The 18,970-nt window shown below is 40.6% G+C and overlaps 1 protein-coding gene across 1 annotated transcript; it reads right to left on the bottom strand.

The window, feature by feature from the left end:
* Positions 1 to 9,500: 9,500 nt before the first annotated feature.
* LOC148023095 (putative pectate lyase 4) lies at positions 9,501 to 12,391 on the bottom strand. The gene is made up of 3 exons (XM_087695172.1): positions 12,149 to 12,391; positions 10,664 to 11,378; positions 9,501 to 9,972 (listed from the first exon to the last, which is right to left on the bottom strand). The coding sequence occupies exons 1-3, from the start codon at positions 12,234 to 12,236 to the stop codon at positions 9,612 to 9,614; spliced, it is 1,164 nt and encodes a 387-aa protein (XP_087551298.1). The 5' UTR covers positions 12,237 to 12,391; the 3' UTR covers positions 9,501 to 9,611.
* Positions 12,392 to 18,970: the final 6,579 nt, after the last annotated feature.

Here is an 18,970-nt window from a genome sequence, read left to right on the forward strand (position 1 = left end):
CTCCTAGAGAGGTAGGTTACCATCGAGGCCATAACCACGCAACCACATGGCTTCACTTCTATGAGGAGGGTCTCATCACTGAGGACCAATACAATCGGGCTATGAGGATTCGACAGCTAGAGGAGATATGTTTTTCTTACTTTCCTATTAAAAGTATAGCTAAGTATAACTTTTTCTCCACCATGTCTACGTAAGCAACCTTGATCTTTTGTGTGTGTAGGCGAACTCGGATGTGGAGCATAGTGAGGAGGGGGATAGCGATGCCAGTAGCTATGGTGGTGCTAGCGAAGATGTTTCTTCTTCAGATTCATAGAGGAGCACCATACCTCCTCTATGCCTTGTTTTCTTGTATATGTATTATCCATCTTTTAGCCTACTGCTTGTGGCCACGCTTTAGGTCGCAAGCACTTAAACTCCCCATGTAAATGCTTTTGATCTATAATGAATACATGGACTTTTATTTTCAATTCTCGTGCTTTTAGATCCATTGTCTTTTTCCCAAATGCACAATCTGATGTATGGGAGGGAGGGAAAAAAAAAACCAGAGAGGGCTCTCTGTTTTTTTTTTCCAGTTATGTTTTGCGCATTTATCCGCACGTCTAAATTGCAAAAAATGTGCGTTTATAAGTGTGTCTAAAATACAGAGTACAAGCGCTTATACACGCGCTAGATAATTCAAATTTAAAAAAGAAATTAAATATCTTTTTAAAAAAAAGAGATTTTTTGTTTTCCGTTCGCGTCTATGAGTGCTTATAAAAGCTCGTCTACGGGCGTGTCTATATGCCCATCTAATTTGCTAGATAGACGCGCTGGTAGATACACAGAATAAATTAAATAAATAATAATTTTGGTTTTTTTATGCGCTTGTATTCACGTGTGTATATGTGCATCTATTGCGCGTCTATTTTTGTGTGTAAATTCCTTTATACATGCGATTATAGACGCGAAGCTGTAGACGCGCAAATAGACGGGCAGATAGACGTGCCCGTAAGATTTTCTCTATATTTAAAAATTGTGTCTAAAAGTGCGTCTAAGAGGCCTTTTTGTTATAGTGTACTACTACAATAAACAAGAAAAGAAAAAAAAACTACCACTACTACAACAACAAGAACAAATAAGAAAACTAGACAACAATAAACAAGAAAACAAAAAAAACTATTACTACTACAACAATAGCAAAAAAAAACAAGAAAACCACTACTACTACTACTACTACCACGACTATAACAACTACGACTATGACCACAACTATGACTACGACTACAACTACGACTACGACCACAACCACGACTACGACTACGACTACCACTATTGCTACCGTTACCGCTACCGCTACCACTACCACTATAATAAATAAGAAAAGAAGAAAAAACTACTACTACTACCACTACAACAACAATAACAACAAATAAGAAAGCTAAACAACAATTAAAAAAAACAAAAAAAAACTATTACTAGTACTACTACAATAACAACAACAACAACAACAACAAATAAGAAAACCACTACTACTACTACAACCATGACTATGATGACTACGACTATGACCATGACTATGACTATAACTACAACTATGACTATGACCACAACCATGACTATGACTATGACTATGACTACGACAACAACTATCACTACCACTACCACTACCACTACCACTATAATAAATAAGAAAAGAAGAAAAAAAATAACAACAACAGAAAAAACAACAAGAACAACAACTACTACTACTACAATAATAATAAACAAGAAAAGAAGAAAAAACTACTACTACTGCTACAACAATAACAAAAAACAAGAAAACTAAACAACAATAAACAAGAAAAGCAAAAAAAAACTAATACTACTACTACAACAACAAACAAGAAAACTACTATTACTACCACTAGTACTAGTACTACAATCACGACTACGGTGACTACGATCACAACCACGACTACGACCACCACAACAACTCTGTCTCTTTACCACTCCCACTCCCACTCTCACTCCCACTACCACTACCACTACAATAAACAATAATAGAAGAAAGATCAACAACAACAATAACTACTACTACTACTACAAACAAGAAAAGAAAAAAGAACTACTACCACTACTACCACAACAACAAACAAGAAAACTAAACAACAATAAACAAGAAAAGAAACAAAACAACAACTACTACAACAACAACAATAACAACAAACAAGAAAACCACTACTACTACTACTACTACAACCATGACTACGACTACCACAACAACAAACCACTACCACTACCACTACCACTACCACGATAATCACAAAAACAACAAGCAAGAAAATAAGAAATTAATCTCCAACTACCACGATCGCTACCACTACCGCTACCGCTACCGCTACCATGACTACCACAACAATAACAAACAATGCAAAAAGAAAATAAGAAACAAAACAACAACAACAATAACAATAACCTCTCCCTCCTTCTCTCTCTCCCTCCCTCTCCCTCTCCCTCTCTTTCTCTTTCCCTATTATGTTTAATGTTTTCTCCCTCTCTCTCTCATTCTTTCTTTCCTTTCTCTCTTCCTCTCCCTCCCTCACCCTCACCCTCTCTTTCTCTCTTTCCCTATTATGTTTAATGTTTTTTCTATCTCCTCTCCCTCTCTCATTTTATTTTCTCTCTTCCTCTCCCTCTCTCATTTTCTCCCTCTCCCTCTCCCTCTCCCTCTCCCTCTCCCTCTCTTTCTCTCTTCCCCTATTGTGTTTAATGTTTTTTCCCTCTCTCTCTCGTTCCTTCTTTCCTTTTCTCTCTTCCTCTCCCTCTCTCATTTCCTCTCCCTCCCTCACCCTCTCCCTCTCAATATCTCTTTCCCTATTATGTTTAATGTTTTTTCTCTCTTTCTCTCCCTCTCTCATTTTCTCTCCTTCTCTTTCTCTCTTTCCCTAATATGTTTAATGTTTTTTCCCTCTCTCTCTCATTCCTTATGTCCTTTTCTCACTTCCTCTCCCTCTCTCATTTCCTATTTTCTCTCTTCCTCTCCCTTTCACTCTCACCATAAAGGCTCGAAGATGGATTCAGTGGCTCCTCTTCACAATGACGGCTCCTCTTCGCCCTCCGTACATTTTCTCCTCTTCTTCGCGAACTGCGGTTGCGACAGTGAGAAGATTTCCTTGTCCCTCTTTCTCTCCCTCTCCATCTCAAATGCAAGATGTTCGCTCTCACTTTCGCTCTCTTTTTCGTGTATGTGCGTAAAATAACGCGCTCGGGTTTCGGCCCGCGTTTTTTTTCGTCTGAGCATCATCGCTATTTGCATCGCATGAGTGATGCTACTATTTTATGTCAAAAAGTGCCGTCGCTATACCTCCATATCCTTGGAGTGCATCACCCAATAAATACTACATCTTCAACTTTATTACACATGTTCTTTTATATTTATATAATTTTGTATTCTAAATCTAATGTCAATGCTCTACACCTTTGTACCACATATTATATGCTCATGGATCATATTTTGTGGAGAAGTATAGGATTTTGAAAATGTGAAATACCTAACATATGGATAAATCTCATTATTAGGCTCATGGTGTATATTTCAAGAATAATTGATATGGAGTGGTTACATCAAGAAAAGCCACATTATGAAATATTCCATTGGTTTTATAGATATATCTTCAACAACTCCATCACATTAGATAATGCTAAGGCTATTGCATTGACCACATCTCTCATGTAAGAAATTCAAATATATAACAAAAAAAGGTGATGAAATGCATCTATAGTGCATTCACATGTAGCATGGTCTATGACAACATAAAGAGAAGGGTCAAAATGGGCATGTATGTAAAATTGCATGTGAAACCCTCTTAAATCCTAATACTAGATTTTACATAAATAGAAATCTTTTATTTCATTTATTATTTCATACTTCTATTGTTTTTTTTAATTTTCCTTCTCTAATGCACCTCATGGCCCATACCAATCAATCACCTGATGGCATCCACTACTAGGTCAAGTCCCAGGGTGAGTATTCACATGTCTAGCATGGCAAGGCAAAGAGATCTCTAACTTTAGCTGGTGGGATTACTCAAATGGTAGTGCAACCTCATCAGCTTGTGACTCTTTCCCCCATCCATCCAAAGGATTGAACACTCCCTCTAGATTGACCTTGTAGGCCTTGAAATGAGCTCATGATCAAGAAGACTATTCTGAAGTCTAAGAGGCAAGTGAAAGTATGAAATGTGGTAGCAACCAATCAAAGGATAATGAGGGTAGCACTTCTATGGTGGATGAAGAAGATGGCACCAATGATGTTGAGAGTAACATTGACGACAACATCAATAGGCCCCAAACCAAGATTAAAAGACCCAATTCTAGTGCAGATGTAATTGAGGACACTCAATAGAATGAAAGGGCCCCATGCATTGCCCCAAGCTACCAACCAAATGACCTAGATCACTTCCTTTTTCTCCTATAGTATCCCTACTCCCTAGTTGAGGACTAGACCCAACTAAGAAACCTATAGTTGAGTCCCAATCTCTACCTTAAAAAGCATAAAGATAACAACTGTAGTGAGGTCTATCTGGACTAGTCCTAGGGAAAGGGCTATTGAGATGAGCTCTACATGAGCTAGCATCCACTACATGCCTTGGTGATATGGCAATATATTATTCACTGACATGTTAGATGATCTAGATGAGAATATGCTAGTGATTCTAGAGCTACACTAAACCTATGTAGTCCATTCTTGGTTACGATATATTTATTATGCAACCTCTTTTTTTCTTAGAAAATTTACACTTAGTGACCATGTTTATATACACTGTGGTGATTTCATAATTTTTTTAATCATGTTGTAGACTTAGTTCTTTTGTGTGGAAGAAGAAGAAAGAAGAAGAAGAAGAAGAAGGTTTCAATCCTATCTCTCTATCTGCTCAAGTATCCATTGCCTTTGTGTGTGTGATCTTGCTTTCTTCACCTCTCTCCCTTCTTATTTGTTTTCATGATATTAGAGTCATCCCATGGTTGTACAAAGCTTGATTAAAGGCTAAGGTGAAAGTGTTGCCATATGAAAGCAAGCAAGCAAGCAATGAGTAAGAAGCTCTTTCATCTGGCTTGATTTGCCTAAGTTGGATTATAGTTGCTTTTTTTAGCAACCTCGACTTTAATTTCACATAGTCCACTTAGTCCTCTTTTTCTTTTGGGCATATATCAAGCACCAATGCTGCTCCTCCATTGCCACCACCACCCCTACCACCACCACCACCACTAGCAGCAACACCACCACCACAACATCTTACTCTCCCCCTCCTCATTAGAACTACAACCAGTTCTCCTCTTTCTCTCCTTATATGTTGGGGACCAACCACCGACATCTCACTCCCCTCAATAACATTATTAGCACTAGCACCGCCACTACACCACCACATCTTACTCTCTTCCTCCTCCTCAGATTCACAATGGATTCCTCTCTCTCTCTCTCTCTCTCTCTCTCTCTCCTCATATATTGAAAACAATTAGTAACTTCAAAGATAATGTATATATAGACCAATGAGCATATATAAGAGACTTCTATAGTCTATGAAAAACCAAGTTCTCTAATAAAATCTTAAAGTTCTCCCACTCGAAGAAAATCGGAGTATTAAAGAGAAAAGAAAAATTATTATACGTGTGTCATTACATCCAGAATCCCAAAGGTATCAAATAATACATTTGGAAGCATGTTAAAAACATAAGTATTCAAGCCTCTTAATAAGAAATCATGGGACCATGTAACCTTTGCAAGTATGGATATAAAGGAGGTTCTGATCAAAGATGAAGTCTAAAAGGAGAGTATATCCATATATTACCAACAATATCAATCATAGATATAATGAAAGAGTATTCCTAGATGACAAGTAAGCATAGATTTCATTGGCATGTAAAGCATATGCTTGTTGTCCATTGTTTATGATGGCTAAGACCCTTCCAATGGTTGAGAAAAGTGAGCACTAGTCAATCTCTATAGCATCCTCAAGAATGAATACATTATCCCAGCATTAAAACCTTAGTGAATAAGCATCATTGAAGCATAAATGTTCAAATGCTTATTGCATCAAACTATGGATAAGAGGTCTATCCACAAATGAAAATCAATAGTTGATGATTTCTTTCTTGAATGATTCCAAAGACAAAGTCAAAAGTGCCAAAAAAAAAGTGCCCAATAGCTAAGAAGAGACTAGGAAGAATTGGTGGAGTAAAAGGGTTGATGTAAGGCGAGTAGGACAAGCCCCAAAAAATGCACTTAAAAATACAAGCTACTATGTGCCGCCTTCTTGCGATCCTCCTGGGTTAGTTGGTGTTGACCAAACGTCCTCTAAAAATTGAGAAATAACTTGGGAAAGGTGGGGAGCATATCTTTATCTCTCAGTAATGATTGAAGATATAGCTCCCATGGAAGCTATTGATAAAGCTCTCTTTCTTAGACTAAAGTGGAATGGTTGAAGCTCCTCGAATGCTCAGTTTGATACTAGTTGAAAGGATGAGCAGGAGTGAGGGAGAGAGAAGAGCACAAGTGGAAGCAAGAGCAAAAGCTATGGAGGTTTGAACTCAAGAGAGTAAGACCAATGTAAGGGCACTTCCAACAGTCACAACATGTTACTTGCCTTCCCATTATTATTCTATCATAGTATATAATAAGGAATAAAGATAGTAGTGAGATGGGTTGCCGCTATATGTAGTATACAAGTATGCAGACATTGAGTACAAGGAAAATACAAGCAACTAGGCATAGGCAACCTTTAATCCCCAACAAGAGTAATTTGTCATAGCAAGCTTCTTTTCTCTTGAGTATGTTTTGAGAAGGATAGCCTTAGTACCTTTTATAAGTCTTCATTGATATGTTTGTCTAACTTATCTCTGCTCCCTAGTATGAGATAAGAGAAATGGGCTTACCGCTAAGATAAAGTAATCCAAGGGCTGAGTCTAGGGTAGCCAAAGTGGGCATGCTAAAGCTCTTTCTTTCCTCTTTATTCCAATGGTAGGATTGATAGCATCATGATGAAGATAATCAAAGTAGATAGTAAGAGTAGCTATGAATGAGGGAGAGGGAAAAATAATAATAATAAAGTTTTCAACTCAGATAGGGGAAAAAGAGAAGGGTTGAGGCCTCTCTCTCTCTCTCTCTCTCACTACTGCTTCCTCACTTTGATAGAGGGAATAATAGTGCAAAAAGAACCAACTCCTCTTGATGAGCCCCAAGTCTATGTTGTAGGAAATGGGATAGGGGGTTGAAAGCAAAGCTAATTGATTGAGGCTACTATAGACTCATCCAACTTGAGGATCCCTATGTGCACTATGATCGTGCAATGTACTTATCTATATCGGGACCCTTCTTTATTATATAGATGATGTGATTTTCATTTCTTTTATGATGTGGTTGGAGCATTCTCATTAGATAACCCTTGCTGAGTAGATAACCCTTAACTAATAGCCTAAGAATGAGGGGAGACTCCAGGGTGCATTGGCAATCTAGCTATCCACAACCATGTCTTCTAGGATACTTATTGACTGTTTTAGAATTGGAAGCTGGGATTTGACTATTTCCATCAATTGATTCTAATTTACCAAACATATAATGGAAAGGACATAGAAAACTCTCAATATCACAAACAAACACATCTCATGATGTATGGATGAAATCCAGACATTTGACTGAAACACCATATTCGCTTTAGTGTACTAGCCATTCGAGTGCTTGCTCGCCACTTGAGTGGTTGGGTAATTGAAATTGCCTATTGAGAGCTCCCAAAGATAATACGATTGTTATACCCACATGTCTACATAAACAAGGGAAAAATGAAAGACATAAATAGGAAATATAATAAGGCTTTAAAATCCTTTTTACTTCTCTCATTTTGATCTCTTCCACCACACTAATCATCATTACCAAAATGCCACTAGAAATGGGCGAAATATGCTAAAATCATCATCATATTCAATTAAATTGTAGCCAACATGTTTTGTCTTATGATCATCACTCTCATTGTCATTATCGTCATTAGAGCAATCATCAAAATATACCTCCCTCACACTCACCATAATCACTTCAGCAAATCATCACGCTCAATATGAGGCATTCGATTGTGGCTAAGACTCAACTGCAATTAGACCTCGATTAGAGCCCTGGACGATGGTTATCACGTGGCGCAAGCCCTCTTGACCAGCCACCTCCCGCCTAGCTTCTGACCTGAGTGCACCCGATTAGAGGGGGACGTCTATCCACCATATCATGAGCGAAGCTTGCTACCGCTCGACGGGCTGAACGTGTAGCTTGTGTATTAAATGAGAGAAATAAGAAAATGATTGCCAGCTAGCCCGCTCAAAGACGTGGCTTGACCACTCGCACATGAACATTTGAACACACCAGTCAACCACCCCCTCGCGCTTACACCTTACGTCGGCCGCTCATGGTTACGCCGACTCACGCGGGCCAATCGATGATTCTCGAACAACACATATGTTTGACACAGCCAGCTGCGTCCACCTTTAAAGACCACTCAAATAGCAGGTCAAACTCACTCGAGAGACAGGACTCAATTGCCGCAATTCGACTCAATCGACACGCATTCACTGATCCGCGCTATGCTCTACACGATGACGGGCACTCGATCAACACGCAGGCACTGATTGGCATACTAAAAGATTAAAAATATTGATGTTATGCTTCCTGTGTGTGAGAGAGAGAGAGAGAGATTTTCTGTTGAATGAATGGACTCCGGACCTCAATTGGTGGCTGCCCTGTGCCCTCTTCATATTTCTCATTTTTAAAATATCTTTCAGTTGTTAAATCTTCATTGTTAACAAGGGTTTGGGTGGGCCATCATATGGGTGTCTCTTTGGTCTATGTGCCTCTCGGGCATCCTTTAAGACCCCATGTCACAACCATTTTGACCTAAGTTATTAAATTAGATCTTACTTTCACAAGTAGTAAGAACTTCAAGTAGAATTCCTAAGATTACATTTCTTCCTAGTCTTTGGACATGCTTTATTTCATTTTTGTTTCTTCTAGCACCAAGAATAGCTTCACTAATTAGAAATGATGGTGGATTGATGGTGCAATCTAAGGTGTGGCAATGTTTCTATGATGGTACATATATTTCTCTTGATGCTAGGTACCACTTTAAGTTTGGGTCTTCTAAGTAAAAGGCTTGCAAATCATGGGCAACATTGAAGGCATATTTCCATTGCTCATGAATGAGCTCTAATTATCATTAGGAACATTACACATGCCTTTTCTCTCATTAATGAACTCTTCTTATCATTATGAAATTACATAGGAACATTACACATGCCTTTTCTCTCATTAATGAACTCTTCTATCATTATGAAATTACATAGGAACATTACACATATCATTATGAACATAACATAGGAACATTACACATGCCCTATTCTAAGTCTCTTCAGAATTATTCTAAATAAAACTCCTTAAGTATTCTTAGATAAGAAAAATTGAATATTTTATAATTGAATGAACACTCAACAAACATGAGAATGCCCAATGGTAAAGAGCCAAAGGCAAATATATTTCATTGAATACTTGGTAAGCAATTGCCTAAAAGTATTTTTGGAAAATATTTAGATAATGTTATAATGATTGAAGTCATGAAAATTTAGGCTTGTTGGCATCTCAAAAGATTTCCTCCAAAGAGAGCACCAGAACATGATTCAATAAGTGGGGCCAAGGAGCTTGTTGAAATGATAGGAGGTGATGAATTTATTGCAGTAGCACTCCTTGAGGCCAATAAGAATTGGTGGAACGTAGTGCCATTAAGCAACAAATCATTCTTAGACTCGATTCTTGCTGACATGTCAAAGGTAGCTGGTTTTGCTTCAAACCATGGAGTCACTTCCTTTACTCTACTCGCTATAAACACATTGCTCTCAGATATCACATGAGCATTAGCTCTAGCTCCAATTGCATAGTATCCCCAATTTGTATACAAGTTGTTTACCACATGGCACATACCCCACCTGTTGTCATGCACAATAAGTAACAAGCCTCAATTGTTTCTTCCCACTTGGCACATAGATGGTTCCACGTGCAAAAACACAACTCTAGTGCACATTGCTTGTTGAAACCCATAATTATAAATTGCCATCAGAAAGTGAGCTTACAATTATTTGGCTGCTAATTATGGGTTGTCTAGTTATGCCATCAAATGAGGCAGAATAGTATGATGGTAATGCTAATTAATTACATTTTTCGGAATGCCATTATGTGGTGGAAGGTGTTAATAGTGGTGTAAAGAGATTGAGGTTGTGAATCAAGCAATGAAATTATGCGGTACAAGATGCTAAATCTGTTGACGCCGTGATCGTATTCAAGCGCTAGCGAAACATGGAGGTTGTAAACACACACTCTTTCTCTGTCTCTACTCTACTCTATTCGAGTAATGTAGTATACATGAAACAAACTGACATGGTAGGGTAATGAACTAGTTCATGATACGATCACTATACGAAGTATGCAAAGCACAGAAACAGACTGGCATAAGATACATGAAACAAACTGACATAGTAGGGTAATGAATTAGTTCATGATACAAATCACTATATGAAGTATGCAAAGCACAGAAACAGACGGGCATAAGAGAACGACTGATCACGAGTGCACGAAGAAATGGGAGTGCGAGTGAGTATTGCAGCGCAAAAGCAAACGTACCTGCAATGAGGCATGCGTTGCATGGAGTCCTTGAACCAATTGCGGTACACAGTGACCCGCAGGATCTTGTCCTCGACATCGGCGTCGGAGGCACCGAGCAGCATGTTGAAGTTGTAGTTCTGGAGGCGACAGTTTGAGATGGTGACATCGGTGGAGGCCTGGAGGACGGAGGCGAGGCCGAGCTCGCCGGCGAAGGAAGTTATGTGGTCGAGCCAGACGAGGGAGGTGCCGGAGAAGACATGGATGGTGTCGGAGCCACGGATGTTATTGACCTGGATGTTATGGATGATGACGTTGGTGACGCCCCCGAGGACGAGGTTGCGGTTGTTGATGGTGATATTGAGGCCGCGGCCGTCGATGGTGGTGTGGGACTGCACCCACAGCATGTCCTGCAGGCGGATGGCCATGCTGCGGGAGAACGTGATCCAGAGGCCGCCCGGGGTGGCCCGCGCCAGGTTGGTGGCGTATCGCAGCGTGCCGGGTGGCGGGTCCAGGGGCGAGTCCGCGTCGCTGGTGACCACGTAGCTCTTGCCATGCAGGCCCCCCACCACCCCCCGAGCGTACCCCACCGCGCAGCTCACCAGCCCGTGGCCCGCCCCGCACGCTGAGAACTGGCACCGCGTCCCGTCCACGCTCGTCGCTGGACACCCCCCGCCTGCCCCCAGCCCGTCTGGGATTCCCTGCCCCGGCGCCACGTATTCATCGACTCTCGCTCCTGTGTGTGTCCTCAGAGACATTTCAAATTAGGTTTCAGACAAATTGCCACTATTATCCATTCATGTCATTGCCCAATTCATGAAAATATGAAGCAATGCACCACTGCGTTTAAATTTTAACAACATCATGAGCTTCTCCTCCGGAGGTACGACATACCTAACTAAGCCTACTACCGTTATAATTTCCATATTGTGAATTACGGCAACATCATGAGCTTTTGCTCAAGAGACACCACATGCCTAGCTCAGTTTACTATCCCTAACCCCACCTCACTTGGCTAGAATGTAGTGTCTCCCAAGCCAAAGCTCAAGTTATTGAACTCCATAGAGGAATTCAAGTGAAAAGAAGCCCTTCTCTCCACATGAGAAACTACCAAAACCTACTTCTTACCGGACATATTCACATGTATTAGCACAATTATAATCATGCAATCTAAATTGTAAGTACAGGACACATATAGATGCACATGTCTGTAACACCCTCCTTAGTGGATAATGACATACCTAAAGCCACGATTGCAAAACTCAGCTATACAAACATCCTGTTACAAACTATCAACTCAAAGAGATATCGGGAGAGTGCTTTTGGAAAGGGGTTATTGGGGTTCCAATTCTTTGTGACTTACATCAACTCGTAGATTCTTTAGCCATACCATTTTACTGCATGAGTGCAGATTCGTTTTTTTGCTTCTCGTTTATTAAGAAGTGCTACATATGCAAAACTGAATGTGCCATCCATTCCATGCGGAGGTTTTCTGTAGAATATAACCTGTGAGAGGAGCCGCAGACGCTGCCCACGTTACAAGCAGGCAGAGGAGGAAGAGGTTTAAGGAGGCGTTGATGATAGTAGGCGCCATGTTACAATATAGGAGTATTTGAAAGGTGAGGGCTAGAATTAATTATGGCCGCTTGCTATCAGAACATGCAGGGGTGCCGGCCGGGGATGACAGCATGCTTTCTACTGTGATGATGATGAGCCGGGACGATGAGATTAGACGATGTCGAGAGAGAGCGAAAGATGGTGAAATGATATATAGCGACAACGTATGAGGGCGGGCGCGCCTCTTCATCTTCTCCGAGAAGTGAATGATCACACCACCTTCATCAACGTTGACGTCCGGCCTCCCCGGCACTAGCCATGCCACGTCATATTATATTATCCTGGAGTGACGTGAACGGTGAGGTACCAAGGTATGTGAAATATATATAGACATATATAGATTATCTTTATTTTCGCAGGTACTAGACCTCCCACCAAGCCTAACATTGCAAACATGACACATATTCCAAAGATCCGAGCCACAAAGTAGAGAATATTAGTGCTTTGAATTACCATTTTCACAAGCACGGGCCATTAGGGTACTTGTCCTGCCACCAAGCCTAACATTGCAAACATGACACATATTCCAAAGATCCGAGCCACAAAGTGGAGAATATTAGTGCTTTGAATTACCATTTTCACAAGCACGGGCCATTACGGTACTTGTAAAGCGATGGAGTTCAATCCCCCCTCCTCTCTCCACACCCCCTTTAAAAAAAAGGAGTATTTTCTACTAACTTTATCTTACAATTTTATAACTTGCAACATATATAGCACTCCATATTAGGTAGATGCAAGGATGCCATTTTGTTCGTGAATGTGCAATGCCCCCTACCTCCCTCTATCTCTCTCATAAAATAGTTCTCATACTCTCTTTCTATGTTCCCTCTCTCTCTCTCTCTCTCTCTCTCTCTCTCTCTCTCTCTTTGTGTGCTTATCTTTCTTACTCTCATTATTACTTCCTACTACATGTTTTGTTTGCACATCATATGTATTTGTCTAAAAGGGTTACCATGTGTATAGATTAATATGAACATAACTTAATAAATTGATCCCATGTCTTTTTTTCACTGCAAGATATAGGCCTTATACCGACGTTAAAAGTGACGAAAATGTAAATAAAAAAATTTATCCACATTCTCGCAACAAGCGTCGTTATTAGCGATGCCATAGAATTTGCTGATACCAACGCAAATAGTGGCGCTGATAACGATGCTTTGCGACGCTAATAACAACGCCAATAACAACGCATGCAGGTAAATTTGCGACGGTAACAAGGAAAAAAACAATTTGTGGCAAGGTAACATATAGCACTGTGTGCTTTATTTGGGCCATCCAAAATAGTTTCTGCACTGTGTACAATACTCATGTAAATAAAAACAAAGTGTACTTAAATCATAACACTGATACTTGAAATAAATACATCATTGCATTGATGAAAGCGACTTGTACAATCATGGCAAGATATCACTACTATATAGAAAATGTCTACACATATCAGGCGACCAAAAAAGAAGGGTGTGTGAGCTCCAGGGATCCAAGGGCGAGCTATATATCCTCGCCATCCGAAAGCTCGTCCCGCCGTAAAGGAGCATCGAATGGACTCTGCAAAAAAAGAAACAGCTACACATCAGTCCACCATACAATAATGCATTCTAATTAAACATAGTAACTACAAACAAGAAAAATGAGTGACTTACAAGATCACCACGTCTATACAATCGGTCAATCAATGCAGTGAGACCGTGCCTCTCTACATATCGAGTCTCAAGGCCGGTCGGATCGCGATTTGTAATGGAGTGCTGCAAAGAAAACAAAATACTAACTATTAGAAACATGATTGTCAGTACAAAGGATATTGCAAAAAAATAAGGAAGCAAAACAAAAGAAAAACTTACAAAGTCCTCTAGATATGTCCTGTGGCTGTCACTCCCAAGATGATGGACCACTCCAGCCTCTAATCGTGCCCTCTCCACCTCGCGCTGCTGACTCCAATGTCCTCGAGAAGCTGTAGTCTCCTCTCTCAGTCGGTGCCAGTCATTCGCGTCTAGCCACTCGGGCTTTGTAGCCCCACTCTTGAGTGCCTTGCATGCGTTCAATCATCTGTGTGACATATATGCATACATGCAGTCCATCATCCAACCCGTAGAAAATCTATCTACTGTAGCTGGAACACCGAAAACTCCTCATGCAAAGATGCTACTATGTAGTCCTTGCTCCTTTCCGGTATGTTTTTCCAATGATATAAGACGTTGTGCCAAAAAACTTATTGGCCCAACTCTCTCATGCAAGCCATCACCCTCCTCCCCTCATCATTCATGATGATGGCTCCTAACCTATCATCGACAAGATAGGCATATCTCCGTGGGGTAAGTGTAAGATGGGTCCTCTCCCACCTGCGTCCATGCTCCTGAGCATATCCAGGAGACCCTTGTACATTTGACATACCGACCGGGGTAGTACCTATCGGTGTAGCGCCCACACTACAACAAAAAGGCCTCTTAGACACACTTTTAGACGCGATTTTTGAATATAGAGAAAATCTTGCAGGCGCGTCTACCCGCCCGTCTATTTGTGTGTCTACAAACTCGTGTCTATAATCGCATGTATTAAGGAATTTACACGCAGAAATAGATGCGCAACAGACGTGCATATACACGCATGAATACAAGTGTATAAAAAAATCAAAATTGTTATTTATTTAATTTATTTTGTGTGTCTACCAGCACGTCTACATGGCAAATTAGACGGGCATATAAACATGCCCATAGACGCGCTTTTACAAGCGTCCATAGACCGGAACGAAAAACAAAAAATCTCATTTTTTAAAAAATATATTTAATTTTTTTAAAAATTTGAATAATGTTGCGCGTGTATGAGCGCGTGTACTCTGCATTTTAGACGCGCGTTTTCTGCAATTTAGACGCGCAGATAGACGCGCAAAACAGAATTAGAAAAAAAAAACCAGAGAGCATGTGGTTGCTTTGCTCTCTAGTTTTTTTTCCCCTCCCATACATCCAATTGTGCATTTGGGAAAAAGACAATGGATCTAAAAGCACGAAAATTAAAAATAAAAGTCCATGTATTCATTATAGATCAAAAGCATTTATATGGGGAGTTTAAGTGCTTGCGACCTAAAGCGTGGCTGCAAGCAGTAGGCTCAAAGATGGATAATACATATACAAGAAAACAAGGCCAAAGAGGAGGTACGGTGCTCCTCTATGAATCTGAAGAAGAAACATCTTTGCTAGCACCACCATGGCTACTAGCGTCGCGATCCCCCTCCTCGCTATGCTCCACATCCGAGTTCGCCTACACACACAAAAGATCAAGGTTGCTTACGTACACATGGTAGAGAAAAAGCTATAATTAGCTATACTTTTAATAAGAAAGTAAGAAAAACATATCTCCTCTGGCTGTCAAATCCTTATAGCCCGGTTGTATTGGTCCTCACTGATGAGACTCTCCTCATAGAAGTAAAGCCATGTGGCTGCGCGGTTATGGCCTCGATGGTAACCTACCTCTCTAGGAATAGGTGTCCTACCAACGATAGTAGTCTGCAAAACAATTATGATATATACAAACAATTATGAGACACAATGTATTAGAATAAATTATATAAAGAATTGAAAAAAATATTAATTTTAAAAAACTAGAAATCAAAATATACTCACAAACTCTGCCTCCCACGACTCTCTGCCGCCCGATCCATAATGCGACGATCCCATGGTTTCCATTTGGATGCGTCGCGCCTCTGCGTGCTAGCGACTCTTCACTTTCTCTGTTGCTTTCTTCTTGGCTTTCTTCCACTCTATGTGGTGGCACATAGGTGGTTGGCTATAGGCTCCACACTCCTCCTCCTATCTCCGCAATGAGTCCCTGGAGCGTGTCATGAGGTGGGATCTTTTGTTGTGAAGCAAATCCCTCACTTTTGTGAGTCCCCAATCATCCGAGAATCGCTAAACCTCAGGATTTGGGTACCTCCTATGGACTACCCTCAACACCTCCTGCCACAAGCCGCTTTTCTGATTTTTGAAGTAGATGAAACAATCTTTATACATCGCATGCACAACGTTCCTCATGTACGCCATTACATCCCTTTCTTCATCATCATGGAAGATGCCACTAGTATTTGTAACTCTATAGTATTGGCGTACTGGCTCCTCTACGTGATCTACTGGTGAGGATGATCGCTCGCCACCTCCTAGGCAACCCCCACACAAGCCTCGTCCTCCCCCTCGACTTTCCCTCCTCCCTCTCTGTCGACTACCCTCTGTCTCGCTAGATGCACGTGCGTCGGCTGACGCTTGTGCTTCAGCGATGCATGTACAGGTGCTGCACGTGGAGTACCTGCAATTGGAGTTTGGGAAGTAGTGCCAGACAAAGACGTGAGAGGCATTCCAGACATGACACTGAACACCTCATCTGCTGTGGGAGAGCGGCCAAGGTGTCTGGTCATCTCTCCCATGAAGTCTTCCCTACTAGGAAAACCTCCAAAAAATGCATTGACCCCTCTGCCGAACAAGCCCAATGTATCATTCATGCGATCCAAATCCAGGTCATTGCTAGATGAACTAGGATGCAACATCTGCAAAAAAACAGACAAGAAAATGACAAATTTGTTTGCATACAAAAAATCATATATTACCTTCATCCACACATAAACATTTTCAAAGAGCCATAATCCTTGATCCAATCCAACATTAATTATGAAAAATCATTCAGTGAGCCTAGAATCATTATGTAAGAGAAGGCTTTTGATGCTCACACATTTTCATTTTCTTCAATTAGTGTATTTTGCAAGCACTTACTAAGGTCTATTTAAGTGAAACAAAGGTGTGGAAATCCCATAGAAAAAATACATGGATGCTCATGGCACTTGAAAGTGCTAATAATCTAGCTTTCTTTAGACATTGAGCATAAAACTTAAGTGCTAATGCTTCTCATAAATAAGAAATCCCCCCAAGTCCCACTCTCAAATATGGGATTAAGATTTAGCCACTTGGTCAAATCTTTACTCATATTTGAAAGTGGAGCTTGGAAGATTCCCAAAATCTCTAATATGGTATCGAAAGTATAATGCTACCTAATTCACTACATTGGAAGGCTAAAGCTTCTAAAAATTTGATCATGAATCAAGAAAATTTATAAACACAAACATGGGATTGGTCACATTCATCATTGCAAAAATATATTGTTGATTAAAAAACTAGATCTACACCCCATGCCCATTGTGTTTTTGTTCTTAGTTTGCTTTAGTTATCAATATAAAGAAACATAATAAGCACAATAATGTTTAGGCAATTAAAATTTTTTTTTATCAGATCTGGCTGACACGTGTATAACCGCGTCTAAAATGCAGGATAGACGCGCTCTCAGACGCGTCCCTAAAGTCAACCCTCTGTTCAAAGCGCGTGTATATCCGCATCTGAGATGCAGTATAGACGCGCTCTCATATGCGATTTCTAGGTCAATGCTTTTGGTGTGCGCGTGTATCTTCACGTGTCGACTACAGAATACACGTGCCTGGAGATGAGACCCTGAAGTCAAAGCTTCTGGGCTGGGCGCGTGTATTCACGTGTCCCCATGCAGGATACACACGCGGGAGACGCGACTCTGAAGTCAAAGCCTCTTCTGTGCAGAGCGTGTGTATTCTCGCGTCTCCAAAGCAGAATACACACGCTCCGAGACGCGGCCTCAGATGCAATGAGAGAAAACATAGCTTCGTGTCTATCCCTGCATCTGCACTGAAATGTAGATGCGCTAGCAAATGTGCTCAGTCGGCTGATTTCGGTCCGACGACCGCCATTCATGATTTATTTGTGCTATACAAAATGCAATCATAAATCCTAATACACAGACAGAGAGAGAAAGAGAGAGGGAGAGAGAGAGAGAGAGAAAGAGGACTCACCTTGGGTGTTTGGTGTGGCGGGTGGTGGCACTTCTTCCTTCTCCTTCTTCCTCTCCTTGGTGAGTTACTCTCCCTTGATGCTTGCTTACTGCTTGTTGTCTCCTCCCTTTGCTTCTTCTTCCTCTTGTTCTCCTCTCTCTTGTTCTCTCTTTCTTCCTCTCCTTGGCTTTCCTTTTTCCCCTCTTGTGTGTTTAAAATGAAAGAAGAGGTGAGTCATGAGGAGATGAGACACGAAGAGACTACATGTCAGCTAAACTTGAGCTTCAGAACCGCAAAAAACGCAGGAAAGGAAAGGCACCGTTTGAAAAGAAATGATTTAAGTATCTTTTGCATTTTGACGTTGTCGAAGGGTTTTTGAAAGCAAAGTCGCGACCACAGAGGACCTTGACAAATTTCAGGATAGAAGATCCAACATGTGAATAATCCTATTGTCCAATTTCCCACACAACAATAAGTTCTAGACGGCTTTGTTTTATGGTTGTGGGTGTATGCTCAAGCTCCAGGGAAAAGCATCCTGCATAAGACATCAAAGTACAACAAAGTATATCTTAGAGTCAAATAATCTGAGGAAATTCTTTGGCTATATGGAGCTTTCAAATTCTAATGTGCAATCAAATGGTACTGCAACATTCAAGCACATGGCATGTTTTTGCCCTGTTAAACCAGTACATTCCATTGTAAATTACAAAGAGACATCTTTGCCATATGATTATGGGGAGCATCTTCCATGGAAAAGTCAGTTAATCCTTCAAATTTCATGACAGCATTACAATATGAATGGATTATGGCATCCACACATGGCTCTTGTAAGTTTAGTAAAGCTGATTAATGCTAGACATCACAAACTCCAACATACATGA

The sequence above is a fragment of the Lygodium microphyllum genome, chromosome 16, assembly GCF_053477565.2.
Source record: "Lygodium microphyllum isolate KBCC chromosome 16, Lygodium_microphyllum_v1.1.10, whole genome shotgun sequence".
NCBI lineage: Eukaryota > Viridiplantae > Streptophyta > Polypodiopsida > Schizaeales > Lygodiaceae > Lygodium > Lygodium microphyllum.

Coding starts and splice junctions, on each gene's coding strand:
- LOC148023095 (XM_087695172.1), bottom strand. CDS start 12,236: ATGGCGCCTACTATCATCAACGCCTCCTTAAACCTCTTCCTCCTCTGC. Junction 11,379..12,148: donor GTCTGCGGCTCCTCTCACAG/GTTATATTCTAC, acceptor GGACACACACAG/GAGCGAGAGTCGATGAATAC. Junction 9,973..10,663: donor CAACGCATGCCTCATTGCAG/GTACGTTTGCTT, acceptor GCATGACAACAG/GTGGGGTATGTGCCATGTGG.